The 16,226-nt window shown below is 47.9% G+C and overlaps 1 protein-coding gene across 1 annotated transcript in view; it reads left to right on the forward strand.

The window, feature by feature from the left end:
- LOC119449996 (uncharacterized) overlaps positions 1-16,226 on the forward strand; it is a 53,712-nt gene that overhangs the window by 32,466 nt on the left and 5,020 nt on the right. Inside the window, exons 17-18 of the mRNA XM_049665566.1 lie at positions 5,603-5,744; positions 8,518-8,663. Of these exons, the coding sequence (XP_049521523.1) occupies positions 5,603-5,744; positions 8,518-8,663 (288 nt within the window). The remainder of the gene's footprint in view (positions 1-5,602; positions 5,745-8,517; positions 8,664-16,226) is intronic.

Raw genomic sequence — 16,226 nt, forward strand, 5'->3', positions numbered from 1 at the left:
GGAGCCTCTCCTGGAAGTGCGGATTGGGAGGACGACGTTCTAGGCCCTACTGGACACAGGCTCGAGTGTGAGCTTGCTTGGAGCACCGGCGGCAAAGGTAGCGGTCGAGGCAGGCGCCAAACCCAAGACACAGGAACGAGCACTCCGCCTGGCAACAGGTTGGTCTCAATCAACGACTTCCCTCAAGTGCAAAATACAGTGGGCCACAAGCAGCCGCAGTCAACACTTCCTGTGTGTGCCAGACTTGTGTCGGGACATTGTGCTGGGCAGAGATTTTTTGACAGCAACAGGCATCTCTCTACATGTATCGCTGGGTGGATGGACTATTGGAACCGATCCACAGTGCATGGTGCCATTTGCTAAGCGCGAAAGGGACCCAGCAGCAGCACTGGCAATAGAAGATACAGAGTCATACCACTTGCACAACCTCTTTGAGGAAGTGCTGGTGGTTCCGGACATAGAGAACATGCACCTGGCTACCACTAAGGAGCTACAGCCAAGCATGAGTGAAGTTCTGTATGACTTTAGCCATCTGTTTTCTACAATTCCAGGATGTACCACCCTGGCTCAGCACCGCATTGACACAAGGGATAGTGCGCCCGTGAGATGCAAGCTACGTCCCGTGAACGTGAAGAAACAAAAGATCATCGAGGGCTGTGTGGATGACCTCCTCGAACAGGGCCTTATAAGACGGAGCACCAGCCCTTGGACTAGCGCCCCAGTGCTCGTTGCAAAGAAATCTGGAGGCTACCGGCTCGCTGTAGATTACCGGCCATTAAATGCACGCACCCGAGTACCTGCCTACCCAATGCCTCGAACAGACTGGCTGCTAGCGCAATTGGGCCGAGCAATGTGGTTTTCAAGCTTTGATCTCTCTCAAGGGTTTTTTCAAATTCCTGTTTGCGAAGCTGACATAGCCAAAACGGCCTTCATTTGCCATCAAGGTACTTTTGAGTTTACAAGGATGCCCTTCGGGGTGGCAGGCGGCCCAGCAACTTTTCAAACCCTGATGGACCGGGTGTTGCAGGGAATCAATCACCACTTCGCTATGGCGTTTTTAGACGACGTTCTTGTCTACTCGGAGACACTGGAAAACCATGTTGAGCATGTAAGGGAAGTGCTGCAACGCATTGAGGCTGCTGGCCTTACAATTAATCCAGATAAAATGCAGGTCTGCTGCCAATCCCTTAAGTCTTTAGGCCACATCATCTCCCCTGGGCAGTGCAGACCAGACGAGGAGAAGGTGCGTGCGGTGCTGGATTACCCAAGACCCAGCACAGTTAAGCAGTTGCAAGCCTTCCTGGGACTAGCCGGCTACTATAGAAGCTTCATCCCCCACTTCTCACTGACGGCACATCCACTGACCAACCTTTTGAAGAAGAACGAGCCATGGCAGTGGCAGGAGTGCCAAGAACAGGCTTTCACTGCACTCAAGCAGGCCTTAGCTCAGGATGCTGTTACAAGCCTCCCAGATCTAAATCGACCCTTTGTGGTAGAGACAGATGCAAGTGGCATTGGGATTGCAGCTGTGCTACTGCAGGCTGGCCCTGAGGGACTGCGGCCTGTATCCTTCATTAGCAGAGTCCTTACAGCAGCGGAGAGACATTATACTGTCCAGGAGTGGGAATGCCTGGCAGTAGTCTGGGCAGTGGACAAGTTCAGGGCATATCTTGAATTTACAGAGTTTGAGATACACTGTGATCACTCCTCTCTGGCATGGATGTTTAATACCGACCAAGCTTCACCCAGGGTCAAGCGTTGGGTTCTTCGGCTGCAGGGCTTCAACTGCCGAATCAAGCACAGACGAGGGCTGGCAAACATACCCGCTGATGCCTTGAGTAGAGCCCCTCTCCAGTGTGAAGACAGCCCAAATGACAACCTGCATGAGACTCTGTTCCCCATTGCTGCCCCAGAACCTGAAGGCAAAATTACATTTGATGAAGTAGCTGTTGCCTCGGAGAATGACTCTTTGCTATTGAGTGACACACTACAGCTTGTACAAGAACAGGCTCGTGATGACTGCCTCTTAAAGCTGAAGGCAGTAGTCCAAGGGACTCAGCTTCCAAGCTCAGACCCTGATCATCGCCTTTTTCGCGATCTGGCAGAAACAACGGAACTGCAGCCAAACGGACTACTGGTTCAGCAAAGAGGCAAAAAGAAGGTAGCGTGGCTACCTAATCACTTGCGTCAGCTGGCGTTGAAGATGGCCCATGACCATCCCACTGCGGGCCATGCTGGATTTTTCAAAACTCTGAGGCGTGTAGCAGCACGATTCGTCTGGCTGGGCATGCGGGCTGACATATCAAAGTATGTACAATGCTGTACTGTCTGTCAGCGCACAAAAGCTCAGCGCAAGAAACCAGAGGGCCTCATGAGCAGTCAGTGGGCAACATCACCCATGGAAGAACTCAGTGTCGACATTATCGGGCCCTTGCCATCTACACCTCGGGGCCACAAATACTTGCTGGTAGTTATTGATAAATTTACCAAGTTCCCAGAGCTTTTCCCTCTACGAGCAGCAACAAGTGCAAAAATACTGGAGTGCATGGTGCAAGTCTTCTGCCGCCATGGCACACCTGTGGCCATCACCAGCGACAATGGCAAGCCCTTTGTTAGCACACTATGGCGCAACCTCTTGAAACACTGGGGCATCAAAGATCGCCACACGGTGCCTTACCGGCCGGCCGGCCAAATGGTAGAGCGTCACAATGGCACAATTAAGCAATGTCTACGGGCATACTGCTCCAACCACAAAGACTGGGACCGGCATATACCTGAGATCAGCCTTGCCATGCGTACTGCCGAGAGCGTTGTCACCGGATATACTCCAGCATTGTTGTGTTACGGCCGCGAGTTGCGCACCCCATGGGAACCTGCAAGTGATAAGGAGGACACGGAGCCTCCGAAAGCAGCACACCATGCACTTGCTACAGAACTTCAGCGGTGCCTTGGAGAGGCCCTCCAATATGCTCGGACACATCAGGCAGTTGCTTGGAAGGTGCAAAAATCCTGTTACGACCGTCATCGGCAGCCAACGACCATCAAAGAGGGTGACCTTGTGCTCCTGGATTCTCACACCTTGAGTGATGCGGCCAAGGGCGTTTCGGCAAAATTGGCACCGCGGCGAAGTGGACCTTATTGTGTACTCTAACGATTAGGCGACAATGACTTTGTTTTGAGCGATCCTACTACAGGACGTTATCGGACTACTGCCCACGCGGATCAGTTGATGCTCTACCATGAGCCATTGCTTCTCCCTACCAGCACGGCTTCACAATTTGAGGGGGGGGAGAGTTGTGATGCACAAGGGCCGGGGCAAGCGAGCCCAAGACACGCGATGAGGAGCCACGGTTCTCGGAGGCCACGCGCGGGATCAACAGTAGTTGAAGGAGCGGATTAGAGGTGGCGCGAGTGCGGGGAAGACAGCGGTGAGAGTGAGTGTGTGCGGGGGACAGAGAGGTGAATGGGGGAACGTGAGTGGTGTGGTGCGTTGGGTTGGAGTGGATAATAAAGGATAAGTTCGGGACGAACGTGTGGCGTGTCGTCGATCGTGACAAGCTGTTTAAAAATGTGCAGATAACTGCAGAAAAACGATTGGCAATCAAGTGTCATACACTGCACAGAGACTTGGCTTTTGTAGGTGTGATGCCAACTTGAAGTTTCATATTCGCCCGTTCATGCATTTGTTGTGCGGCAGACATTTATCCTCATGATATGCCTTCACTTTGACGAATTTTGAAGGGATTGGTCTCTTTGCTGCTCAAAAAAAAAAATAACAGTATGCTGCTCCTCTCTGGCACTGCCAGTGAAGCCACCATGTTTGCGCTGCTGCTGCATCCTCAAGTGGTGCTTGAGCTTGGCACTGCTACCGGTCAGCCATTCTTTGAACAATGCCTGATTGTGTTGTCAACTTTAATAAAATTTGCTCTGTCTTTATAGAACAATATTCAGGTTTTTAAAGCAAAAAGCTTTTTTTGCCTCTTTCGCCCGTTTTTGCAGTTGGCATTCGGTGGTTGTTGGTTGATGGTTGGTGGTAGCACTTGCAATACAAAGGCACTGATGCAAAAGGCACATGACAACTGTATAGGTCTCCGAGATGCACATGCTATTGCACTTGAGCTTTGATGCATTTTAAGGCGTAAATGCTGTGGTAGAGTGCTTGGCAAGCACAGCATTCCTCTTCTCTCGCCACCCTCCATACATGGATGGGGCAGCTGGGGTAGAGTAATGCTACTTAGAGGAAATTTCTCTAGGTGGCGTTGGTTAGAGGGCTCTTGTGGGAAAGAAGCGTGGCAGTCGTGATCCATGCCGGCACTCGCGCCGCTGGAGACATGCATGCCGCAAAAACAACAATTTATAGCTTACGACACACTATGAACATTCAGAATCGATTCTGTGTGCTGTACATTACCGTGCAAGTTGATGTTAATTAGCTAATTAGGCCCTAAACAATGAACATCCTGTTTTGGATATCATAAAAAATATTTATCATGAGAAAATAATTTCATTTCTGAAATCAGCAGTTGACAATCATCGTCAATGGTTTCTGCACAAATCTTTATCTTGGTCTCTCCTATACTAGTTGACCTCTATATCGAAATGCAATACTTTTTTGTCTAAAATCCCATATCTGCATTACACAGGGCTTCTAGAAGACATAACACTTTGAGTACATCAGCACATGATTAGAAGGACAAAGACAAGGTCACTATGGTATAATTAGTCTTAATTGCCTCATTAATTATGGATTTACCTACAAGAACTTTATATGTATTCCACCAATCACTTGAACAACGTGTGAGTAAATAGCACATGGCTTAATTAGGGGCGCAGGTTGATGTAGAGGGGGCAAGTTTTGATGTGAATTGTAGGCTTTATGCTTTGGACGGCGACATGTCTTAATTAATTGGGTAGGTCAGCATTAAGGGAAGACATGCAGAATTATTACATGTGTTTGAAGGGGAGAATTCTTATGAAGCTGCATGACTCGCAAATAATTAGTGACACTGTGATTTGTTAAATTTGGCTGGAGGTCTTAGGGCAAAGGCTCACTGTCTGTCACTTACTGCAAGGAATCTTCTGTATAGAAAGTTTATTTGAAAAGCCAGAGAGATCAGCTTGAGCCAGGCTGTCCAGTGCCAAAGGCATTAGTGCTGAGGGGGTCGGAAGCACCCTTAGAGGCCCAAGTGTGGTAGCCATTGGCTGTGACTGTAAGTCCAAGCGGATGGAAGGGACACTGTATGTTGCGTGTCCCAGGAGCTTATGGAGAATGCAGGACACGCTGAGCTTAAGAGAAGATCATGGTTCGATGTCAAAGTCCGCTGAAATTGGTTGCCCATTTTGAGCTTTGATTGGACATAAGGCAAAGCCATACAGTGATGTGCTACTGTGCTATGATGTTTGTGACACTTTTGACTCAAACTTGTGACACATGCTTGGGCATTACAGCAGTAGCGATATGTGCAGTCTCTACAGGCCAGCCAAATTATTTGACTGCCTATTGCTGTGTGTGAAAATCACAGGATGTCTATGATGTAACATATTGTAACGTCAGCAGATACCTTGGCTAACTTACCATCTTGTACGTGTTGTGTTTTCTTAGGACTGGAGCAAGAAAGCTTACCAGAGACCTGATGGCACATTTGGCGGCATCACTCATGGCCAAGTGAAAGTTGCGGGCAGCTCCATGGCTGAGAGGGATGCTGTGATTGCACGGGTGTTCGACGTTTGCATTTTGATAGAAGGTATGGCTGCATTGGAAAATTAGATCTGCGGAAATCTGCCACACAGAGAAAGTTTGCTGAAAGGAGAAAAAAAAATGTTGTTTACGTGAGAGTAGCAGGAAGCTATAAAGGGAACCCAGTCGAAGAAAAATGTGCTGTGGTCCAGAGACAGGACTAACGCCTTTCCACGGCAGTCGCTCTACTCTCTGAGCTTACCAGGAGGCTAACTGATTCCAGAGTGGATCCGAATTATTGGACAACTTTAAGCGCAGGAGCTCTGAGCCCCCAGACTGAGACAAATTTTTCTACAGTTTTTGAAGCTTTCTGAGAAACATGTACGAGCTTGCTTTGTAGCTTATGCTACAGTTGTGCTCTGTCCATTGCACCCACTGATACAGATTGGTGTACGTAAAGAGATATGAAAGTTAAGCTGAATTGGTAGATTACGCATGTGCAATAGCAGAGCAGCCCATCTTACCATGGCTACTTTCTTGGTAAGCCATAAAGATGTAGAAACAGAGGACAGGTGGCGATTCCACCCTGAAGTTCCCGCACAAACTCACCATCTTGTTGCGGCAGCTGTCAGCAGACACAGCCTCCCGATTATGGCAAGCAGGTGTGTTTTGACTACCTCTGCCTTATGAATATCCTCTCATGAGCCGTTTTCGATCGTGCTGCAATGCAAAAGTTTCGTTTGAAGTTAAAGGGACTCGCAGAGAAACATAAGTTGTACTTTATTAGTAAATACCCTTGCACAAAATGAAAAAAAGCCACTCTGCTCTGAGAGGAGCCTTGGTAAGTCGGAAAAGTCGACAGTCAGTGGCAACGTCGCCTCCCGCACCAGCTCTTTGCGACTTCATAAATTTTCATGGTGTCTGCTCAGCCTAGTTAATTTATTATCAGTAAAGATGGACTATTTTGCACTCTCAAAGAACCAGAGACTGAAATTAGCAAGTTTAAAGAACTTCTACTTAACTACAAAGGCACCAATACGTGGAAATACTTAAAGATCTTTGACGTCACACTGGTGTACCTGTGCGGGGGTTTCGGCGCGATATTGCCGCGTGTCTAGTGCACGCCATATTTAACCCGTTGAGGGTCGATTTCTTTCACCAAATGCCCTGTGTCGGTTTTTTATTGCAGATTTAAAATCTTCAGACTGACCTATTTAAAAAAACTTCCAATTTTTTGGTGGCCATAATGTGAAAAAAATTCATATATATATACTTTCCATAGGCAATCATGCATTTTTTATTCGTGAATACAGATGGGGATCCATAAATACTTATAATAACAATAAAAAGTACATACACTGAAATAATATATTCTGATGCTGCACTTGGGTAGTAGTCCGCATCGGAGGAATCGCCGCTCGACTCACTTTCAGCTGGTTGTTAAACCAAATGAATCAAGAACTTGCAGTAATCCTTCGTTCCGTCTCTAATGAGGGGCAATCAGTTTTCGAGAGTCGAGTCTTGAGAAACGAAACGCAGGCATGGCAGCGCCATTTGTATACAGCAGCATCGTTTGTATATACCAGCGCCCGCTTCTTAACTGATGTAATCGCACCCCTCTGAGCAGCAGACAGGCGAGCACATAGCAAGCAGTGACCCTTTGAGAGGTTAGAAACCAGACAGACATCAGCGTTTAGGAGCGCTAGAAACAGAAACAGCCTGCGAGACAAAACCAAAACTAATCGCCACGCGCCCTCGCACGTGCGGATGCGCAAGTGGTAGCTGAAGTATCAGTGTAAAGAAGCCATGGAATGAAAACCAAAAGGCTAATGGCCAAATAAAAAAATTACTTGTATCCACACAGGGTGCCAGCATTTGCTGGGCAACAAGAGTCGAAAAATTGGCGCGTTTTTCAAACGTACAGATGGTTCTGTAAATATACGGCATCTACCGTTTGGGACTTGTTTGCAGCGCCGTAGATTTACGGCATTGATCGTCAAAGGTTTAAAAATATAGAACTTTGACCTTCATTTTCCCTTCTAATAATGAAGCTATTCGCACAAAAGTAACCAACATAGAGTTCCGGAAAAACGCTTTATAAGTTTATCAGGTTTTAATCTAATTTAACATTTTCCTTTAGTGTCCTTTTAAGGCTTGAAAATGTTCTGCAAACGTAGCAGGTCAACCAAAAGCAAGGGCAATCGACCTACAAATCAATTAGTTGTTTTGCCCACAGTGCTCAATCCACAAAAGCAGGACTGTGCTGGTTATTTTGAATTACTGTGTAACCTCGTTGATACGATTCTGCGTAGTATGTTTGTCGGGATGATATGTTCCCCCCCCCCCCCCTCCTTTCTTGAGAATACAATTTGGTTGGATAATACGTTGGATGATACGATTTTCGGATAATACAATTTATTTTCTGGTTCCCATGAAGATTGTATCAACGAGATTCCACTGTATTGGAAAACACGAATCATAGTCTTGAATTAGTAAGCTTTTGCTCTGTGCCCTTTTAAATTTTGATGGTAATGAAACTTAATTCAGAACAAATGTACTGTTGTCCACTTTGGCAAGGTTGGCAGCTCATGTACATTAGACCCGTGTGACGTGCTTAGCGAAGGAGTGTTAATGTGCAGTTAGAAGAGTACAGTTGCACGTAGACTGTAAGCACTTTGTCATGTTGCTCGAATGCGTATAGTGTTATGACGCTCAAACTTATTTGTTTTGACATATAGCAATAGGAGAATCTTATTTATTAGCATGGGTCTGTGTGAAAAGTGCAAAATAGAGTGTGAAAAATTTATAGCTTGGCTCGTGTGTATTTTATTTTATACTAGGGGGTCTGAACACAGCAAGAAGAGTAGCTGAGTTTGTGTGGAATGACAAACCAGTGATTCCAATTGTTTGCACCGGAAGAGCTGCTGCTGGCATTTTCAACCCTGGTGTCGATGTAGACAGCAATGCATTGAATGCCATATGGGAGGTAGGAAGTTACATTTTTGTGCTTGTGTTTCGGATTATGTGCTGCTCTTTGCATCTGAATGTTGGCCTCGGGCACGGCCATTGGCGGCACACCTTGTTGGCTACAGCAGGGGGGCTTGCTTTTGTCCTCTGCTATGCTTTGGGTGGAATACCTGCATTTTCATTTGTTTACTCCTGTTCTCAATGCGCACATGCATGGCATGGTGCTTTCAAACTACTGCAGTCAACGCTCGTCAACGCTATCAACGCTATCAACGGATATTGATAATCCTGCGAAGAAGGTCTGTTATATTTGAAGTTAGTTTTATCCAAAAGTATGGTCGCAGTATGTTGTGAAATGGCAAAACTTAGCATATGCTGCTGTCTAAGCCCAAGGCGATCGCTAGAACGATGAAAACGACAAAATTAAAATAAACAGCTACAGTGTAGACCGCTTATAACGTAAGTCGCCGGAGTCGCGAATATCCGCACTATAAGCGGTATCGCACCATAACCAAAGCAACAATTTTCAAGGCCTGCACATATGCAAAACATGTGCACCGAGCCGCCACGCGCATGCGACAGTCGAGGAATGCGGCTAGAACGTTTGCATTCAATTTACAGTCGAATCTAGTTAATTCGAACCAAATCACGCGGCGGCGCCTCTGACCGGCGTTGCTCCGGCACCGCCATAGAGTAAAAGCTTAGGAGAGACCCCTCAATGTCGTGCGCGAACAAAACAACAAAGAAAGAAAAAAAAAAAACGCGGCGAAAATTTTACCCTCTCTGAAATGGCAAGGTCACCGATTCTGCGTTGCGCCGGAACATGCGTGTACGTGCCGACGTCTCAGCCACGCTACCGTAGCCACGCGTAGAAAATGGCAGTGAACCCTTCTTTCTCCTTTATGCTTCCTCTACTTTCTAGTCACGGGTTGACCTTGCACGCTGCGGCTACGGCGCAGAGAGAAACAGCGGCGCTGTCCCAGGCCGGCCAACGAAACTGCCCACGCCAGCAAATGCCCGCTTCCCAATAACGGCAGAAAACAAAACTTCGGGGAGCTGGCGCCGGGCCGGCTGGAGCGGCGGCGGGCGCGCACGAGGACAGTCGAAAGTGAGGGAGCTGCGAGGGAGGGCGAGAGGAGCCACCGAAGCGGTGAAGTTGCCGGGGCGAAATCCGCTTCTGCCGCCCTCTTCCTTCACATTCCACGGTCTCTGCGTGCGCCCTTCGCCGTGCCGTGCCGGCGCCTCCCGCTCCCTGAAGTTTTGTTTACTGCCGTTATCGTGAAGCAAGCGTTGGCCGGCGTTGGCAGTTTGTCAGCCGAGCGTGGCCCTCGCTCGCTATGCGCGCCGTGATATTTCACGACTCGCACTCAAGATTCTGGTTTCAGCCTCACTGGCTGCTCGTTCGCACTGTTGGGAACGGGTAGCGTTTAGGCCGGTGATCCTTCAGCCAAAGGGATGAGTACCTCCGGGAGTAAAAGCGATAGAAAAAAGGGTTTATTCTACATGTTAACAGTGGCTCCAAATATGGAAGCCCGCTCCATGGGAGAGCACTTTGAAAGTCTCAGCTCACTACATGTCTGAGCACATATCAGAACACGTCAGGACACACCACTACACGCAAGGTGTCCCCTTATAAAACATCGGTCTTCCTTAGTTGACCTGACTAGGGAATCAGATGACCTTGATGCGGCCAATCAGACTTGTTCGCTGAACTCCGCCTCCAATGTTGCATCTTCGAAGCAAGGACGAGGCAATCCGGAAACTGGGGGTTGACACTCCTTCCACGAAAGTCGGTGACCTGTTTCTTGCCCTCCGACGGTCATCTTGCCAGGGTCGGGAGAATGGCCTTTGCACTAATCCCCTTGTCTAACGAAGCGTGGCGGTTGTGGTCAGTCGTTTCTAAGTGAGCTTCTTTGTCATGGCGTCACTGCCGCTGTCGGGCACTGTCGCCGTCTGGACGACGCTGATTAAAGGGGTGGCATCGGGGGAAGCACCCAAAGAGTGGGCACTGCCGAGTTGGGGCGCTTGTTTGCCCGTCTCGTCGGCGTCTGGCACTGTCGCCAGCTGGGCGACGCTCATGAAAGGGCCTGCCTCGATGGGAAACAATCAATGAATGCGCCCGGCCGATTCGGGACGCAACAGCACCACGTGCCCTTCTCCTCCACTTCGTCTCTTTCTTCCTCAAGAACTCCTTGGGGCGCCTGTTTGAGGGGAGCGTTCGCCGTCTCAGCTGACTTCCGTACTCCCAGGCAGGCGTACTGTAACCGGTATTTCATTTCCCGCAACTGCACTATAAGAAATATGTGTATACTACATGGAGTGCTATGGGAAAATGAACGGGAGTCTGAAAAGACCGCACTATGTCCGGTCCTGCACTATAAGCGGTTACGTTATAAGTGGTCTATACTGTATATAGATAAATGGGTTTATGCACTAATCGTACAACCACGTGGCACGGCGTCACGGTGGGCCATTTGCATGATTATCATGAAAACTCTCTGCTAACGAGGTGTTGTGCGTCATGCCGTTGCGGAAAGCTTACGCTTGTCTATTCATTCCTTAAGAAAAACTGCATTTTCTTAAATTCTACAGACAGTCTGAAATATTTGCGTGCAGCACACTGCCGCATGCATTCCTTGTCACAGCAAGATACGTTCTACTTACACCATCGAGACAAAATTTGCCTAAAGATTTATCTGTAGTAGACAATATTCCGTTATAGCTGGGTCCGCTAAATGCGGAATTTGCTGCATTGATAATATAAGCAGACAAAACTAGTTCAGAAGAATAGTCTATTATATCTGAAGGTATGTTGTGTGCGGACCCGTTGTAACAGGTTGGAACTTTCTTTCTGAATGGTTATCTTATAGAAGTGAGTACAGTCGAGTCCCACCAAAACGAAATTGGTGGGGCTCGTATAAATCTGAAATGGATGTAAAATTTATGAATAACAATGTGGTTTAGTGGCATGGAATAAGCTATGTACCAACCAGCCCAAGTGAACACAATCCTGAGCCCAGAAAACTATTTTTAATTCCAAAAGTCTTAGTTTTGGCTTGCTTGCACTTGTTGGCAAGCAGCAGTGTAATGCGGCTTTCGCATTCTATAAGGTGAATGATTGTGACATCGTCGGCATGCGCTCCAAAGAAGCTCTAAACTGTATCAAAAGCGTCTATTACACAAGGTGCCACCGGAATGAGTGCATACTCTGTGGCAGCTTGCTTCACTGCTTGTTATTCGCTATATTAGTTGTTCAAACTGCCACCGTGATCCTCACTAGGGACAGCAAGATCGTGGGAGTGGTAGAAAAAGGGCAAGTGATATGTTCCAGCCGTGCTGGAGGCCTGCTTGCCAGAACTCCAGGGTCGCGCCTTCTCCACATTGGCGCCTGATTGTGGGGCCCCTGGAAGCTTTTCGGGATGAACAGTGAATGTTGAGGAGGCTGTGGTTCTCGTTCCACAACAGGTAGCTTTTGTGGGCAAGCGTCCCCCTGGGATCCAAGGCACCTTGGGATCCAAGGCACACACTGAAGATTCAGCCAAGCTAGCAGCGGTGGCTATGTTTGAAAGGTTGCCTGATGTTATAGAAAAAAGCTGGCAGTGGAGCTTAGCAGGAAAATTGCAAGGAGTCGCTGGTCCGCTGAAGAAATGGGTTGGTGTTGGCACATCATTCGGATTAGTTCGATCTACTTCCTGGTCCAGTGACAGCTAACCTACAAACATGTTGCCATCTCGTCATATGTGCACCACCAAGGTGACTGGCTGGTCTCCTTGTGATGGCATGGAAGCGAGTAGGTGGCTTTGCCTGCCGGCTGCTAGCTGCCGGCAAACACCTTTCGGAACAAGGTCGAGGAAGAAGCCCAGGTGCGGGTCTGGCAAGCTAGCCAGGTTTAGGACCTTCAGGCTCCTGAAAGACCTTGGCGACTAAGAAACTGCCTGCTCTGCCACATCCATGTTCGGTGCTCCAGTAAACAATGTTTTGCCAGCCAGCAAGGTGCCATGCTATCGCTCCAGGTCATTGGGGGCTAGTGCCATCGCCTTCGCAGCAGGAGTGGCAGTGTGGGAAGTGCCACCAGCGGCATTGTGCGACGTTGTGGAAGTGGTAGAAGAGGGGGGCCAGAAATGCTCCAGCCATGGCTGGGGGCCTGCTGAACAGGCTCCAAGGCCTTCTCCATACCATGTTCATTATATTGTGGTTCAACAGTACTAGAATATTCTATACACTCTAGTACAGAGCTGCACAACATACGGTCCTCGGGCAGAATGCTGGTGCTGGAATCAATGGGTTGCCATATGATTAGAAAATGTACAGTACAAAACACTATATACACAGTGAACAGCTTGCAGCGTCAACCACATTAAACTGAAAAAAATGATGGAACAATATGTGGAACAGATATTAAAAACGGTCTGCCACCAAACATCCAGCTACAAATGCCAAGACCTCATTATATTGGTGCAGCGTCAAATATAATTGAACCGAACACTTGTTTCCCTACTGTATGTTTCGACTGAATGTTGACCATAGGTGATAGCACTTCTGAACAGTGCTTTAGCTTGGCGTGTTCACCTAACTTTTCATCATTCCCTGATATTTGCTCACTCGGCAGGGTATCAGGAGGAAATGTCAATCACGGTTGCTTGAATCAGGTACTACTGGCGCCAACAACACAAGCGGTGTCATTTGAGGATTTCAATTTGTACTAGGCCGATACAAATACAGTGTAGACCGCTTATAACGTAAGTCGCCGGAGTCGCGAATATCTGCACTATAAGCGGTACCGCACTATAACCAAAGCACCAATTTTCAAGGCCCGCACATATGCAAAACATGTACACCGAGCCGCCACGCGTATGCGACAGTCGAGGAATGCGGCTAGAATGTTTGCATTCAATTTACAGTCGAATCTCATTCATTCGAACCAAATCACGTGGCGGCTCCTCCGACCGGCATTGCTCCGGCACCGCCATAGAGTAAGAGCTTAGGAGAGACCCCTCAATGTCCCGCGCGAATGAAACAAAAAAAGATAAGAAAGAAAAGAAAACTCGGCAGAAATTTCACCCTGTCTCAAATGGCAAGGTCGCCGATTCTGCGTTGCGCCGGAAGATGCGTGTACGTGTCGACGTCTCAGCCACGCTACCGTAGCCACGTGTAGAAAATGGCAGTGAACCCTTCATTCTCCTCTATGCTTCCTCTACTTTCTAGTCATGTGTTGACCTTGCAAGCTGCGGCTACGGCGCGGAGGGAAGCAGCGGCGCTGTCCCAGGCCGGCCAACGAAACTGCCCACGCCTGCAAACGGCCGCTTCCCGATAACGGCAGAAAACGAAACTTCGGGGAGCTGGCGCCTGGCCGGCTGGAGCGGCGGCGCCTGCACGGCGGCGGGCGCGCACGGTGACAGTCGAAAGTGAGGGAGCTACGAGGGAGGGCGAGGGGAGCCACCGAAGCGGCGGAGTTGCCGAGGCGAAATCTGCTTCCCTGCCGCCCTCCTCCCTCACATTCCACGGTCTCCGCATGCGCCCTTCGCCGTGCTGTGCCAGCGCCGCCCGCTCCCTGAAGTTTCGTTTACTGTCGTTATCGTGAAGCGAGCGTTGGCCGGCGTTGGCAGTTTCGTGGCCCTCGCTCGCTATGCGCACCGTGATATTTCACGACTCGCACTCAAGATTCTGGCTTCAGCCTCACTGGCTGTTCGTTCGCGCCACGTGCCCTTCTCCTCCACTTCGTCTCTCTTCCTTCCTCGAGCACTCCTTGGGGTGCCCGTTTGAATGGAGCGTTCGCCGGCTCCGCTGACTTCCGTACTCCCAGGCAGCTGCACTGTAACCGATATTTCGTTTCACGCAACTGCACTATAAGCGATACGTGTATACATGGAGTGCTATGGGAAAATTAACGGGAGTCTGAAAAGACTGCACTATATTCGGTCCTGCACTATAAGCTGTTACGTTATAAGTGGTCTATACTGTAACAAGCCGTTCGCAATAATTGGCAGGCTGCTTTTATGACTGCCCCGCTCATAATATCGGTATTCGAATACCGATATTGGTGTCACTCTTTGTTATGGCCCGCGCTGGTTTTGAGTTGTGCAGCTCTGCTCTAGCACAAAGCAGAACATTTTCTTGGGCTAGTTAGTTCATAACGAAGAACAAAAAAAAAAGAAATAGTGTAAAAAATGCAATGACAAAGACAAATAAAGGTCTTGTGCAGTTTCTTTGTCCTTGTTTTTTAGTGCTATGTCTTGTTTTCTTTTTTATTATACATTGCTCGCTTAGTTTCAAAAACTCGAGCAGGGATGCCAGTTTGGCTGCATCAAACAGTCTTACAGAGCAAGCACTCTTTGGATTCTGGTGGACCAGTGCTTACATGAAACACACAGAAAAATGCGTGTCAGAATCTGAACTATGCTACACCAACCAACCTAAGTTTCTAAAATACTGAAGCAAACACTCACGCAGTACAGGGGTGCTTTCTTCATCACGAGTGAGTGCCACTCAAAGTTCTTGAGGCCAATAGCATGCATACGTTCAGTAAAGTGAGTCTGCTGAGGGTCAGGCTTCTTGAACTTTGCGCACAACTCATGAAATGCATTGAAATAAACTTTGATGACAAAAAAAAAGCGTAGCAGTAAAAGCTGTGTGAAGCCTGCTTATAAATGCATTTTGTTTAAAATCGGGGCTTTCTTTGCCTCTTCCCCCACTTTGAGGCTACTGTTTTGCATGGTGAGTCATGCAGAGTCGGGGCAGAACTAGTTTGATTGGTCATGTGGTTGTGATAGTCAGCTGGTGGTGTCAGTTCAACAAAGTAGTAGCACGTTTAAAGTAAAGCTTTTTTTGCCTTTGCGTGCTGGCTGCTGTCTTGCATGATGCTCCTCTCCCAGAGATAGTACAAACGGTGCCCAAAGATAGTGTGAACTGAGACGACCATGGGAAATAGGGGCATTACAGTAGTCCGAGCGCAGTCATGAGCTCCAGCACAAACAAAACAACGCTGAAGTGTGTACTCAGTGTGACAGATGTTCAGAAGAAGCATCGTTTATCTTGTGGTCTCAATGCACAAATGATTGTTAAACAAAAACACCGTTCCTCACAAATACCGAAGAAAGCTTCGCTTAAACTCATTCCCACATTAAATGCGAACCGCATATTTTTTTCACTGCTTTATTTCTGGTGTGGCTGACCACATTCACAAGTAGAAAGTTTTTTTGCAGTGCTTTGTTTTTCACACATATGTCTGTTTTTTGTTTGTTTTTTTTTTTACATTATCTATGGCCAGCTGGAACTTTCTGTATTTTTGTGGCATGCAAGCAGTGGTGGGGTGGGGTCATAAATTGCCATTTTGCGAAAAACGGCACATCACATTGTTCATGCACTTTTGCTGCAGGAATGGCACCTTTGGCAGCTGAACACTAGTGTGCATCTTTGCATGTTGTTTCCGGCATGTGATGCAAAGCTTGTGGCGCAATTGTGCTGGACGCATTTGAAGAAAGACACTGTTATTTCTAAAGGAAACACAGGTTTTGAAAAGTGTTAATGTGTTAAAAGTGTTTTGAAAAGTGTTGGCATAGTGTGTTGACGATACCAACATACA

This window comes from Dermacentor silvarum, chromosome 4 (assembly GCF_013339745.2).
Source record: "Dermacentor silvarum isolate Dsil-2018 chromosome 4, BIME_Dsil_1.4, whole genome shotgun sequence".
In the NCBI taxonomy this organism is placed as follows: Eukaryota; Metazoa; Arthropoda; class Arachnida; order Ixodida; family Ixodidae; genus Dermacentor; species Dermacentor silvarum.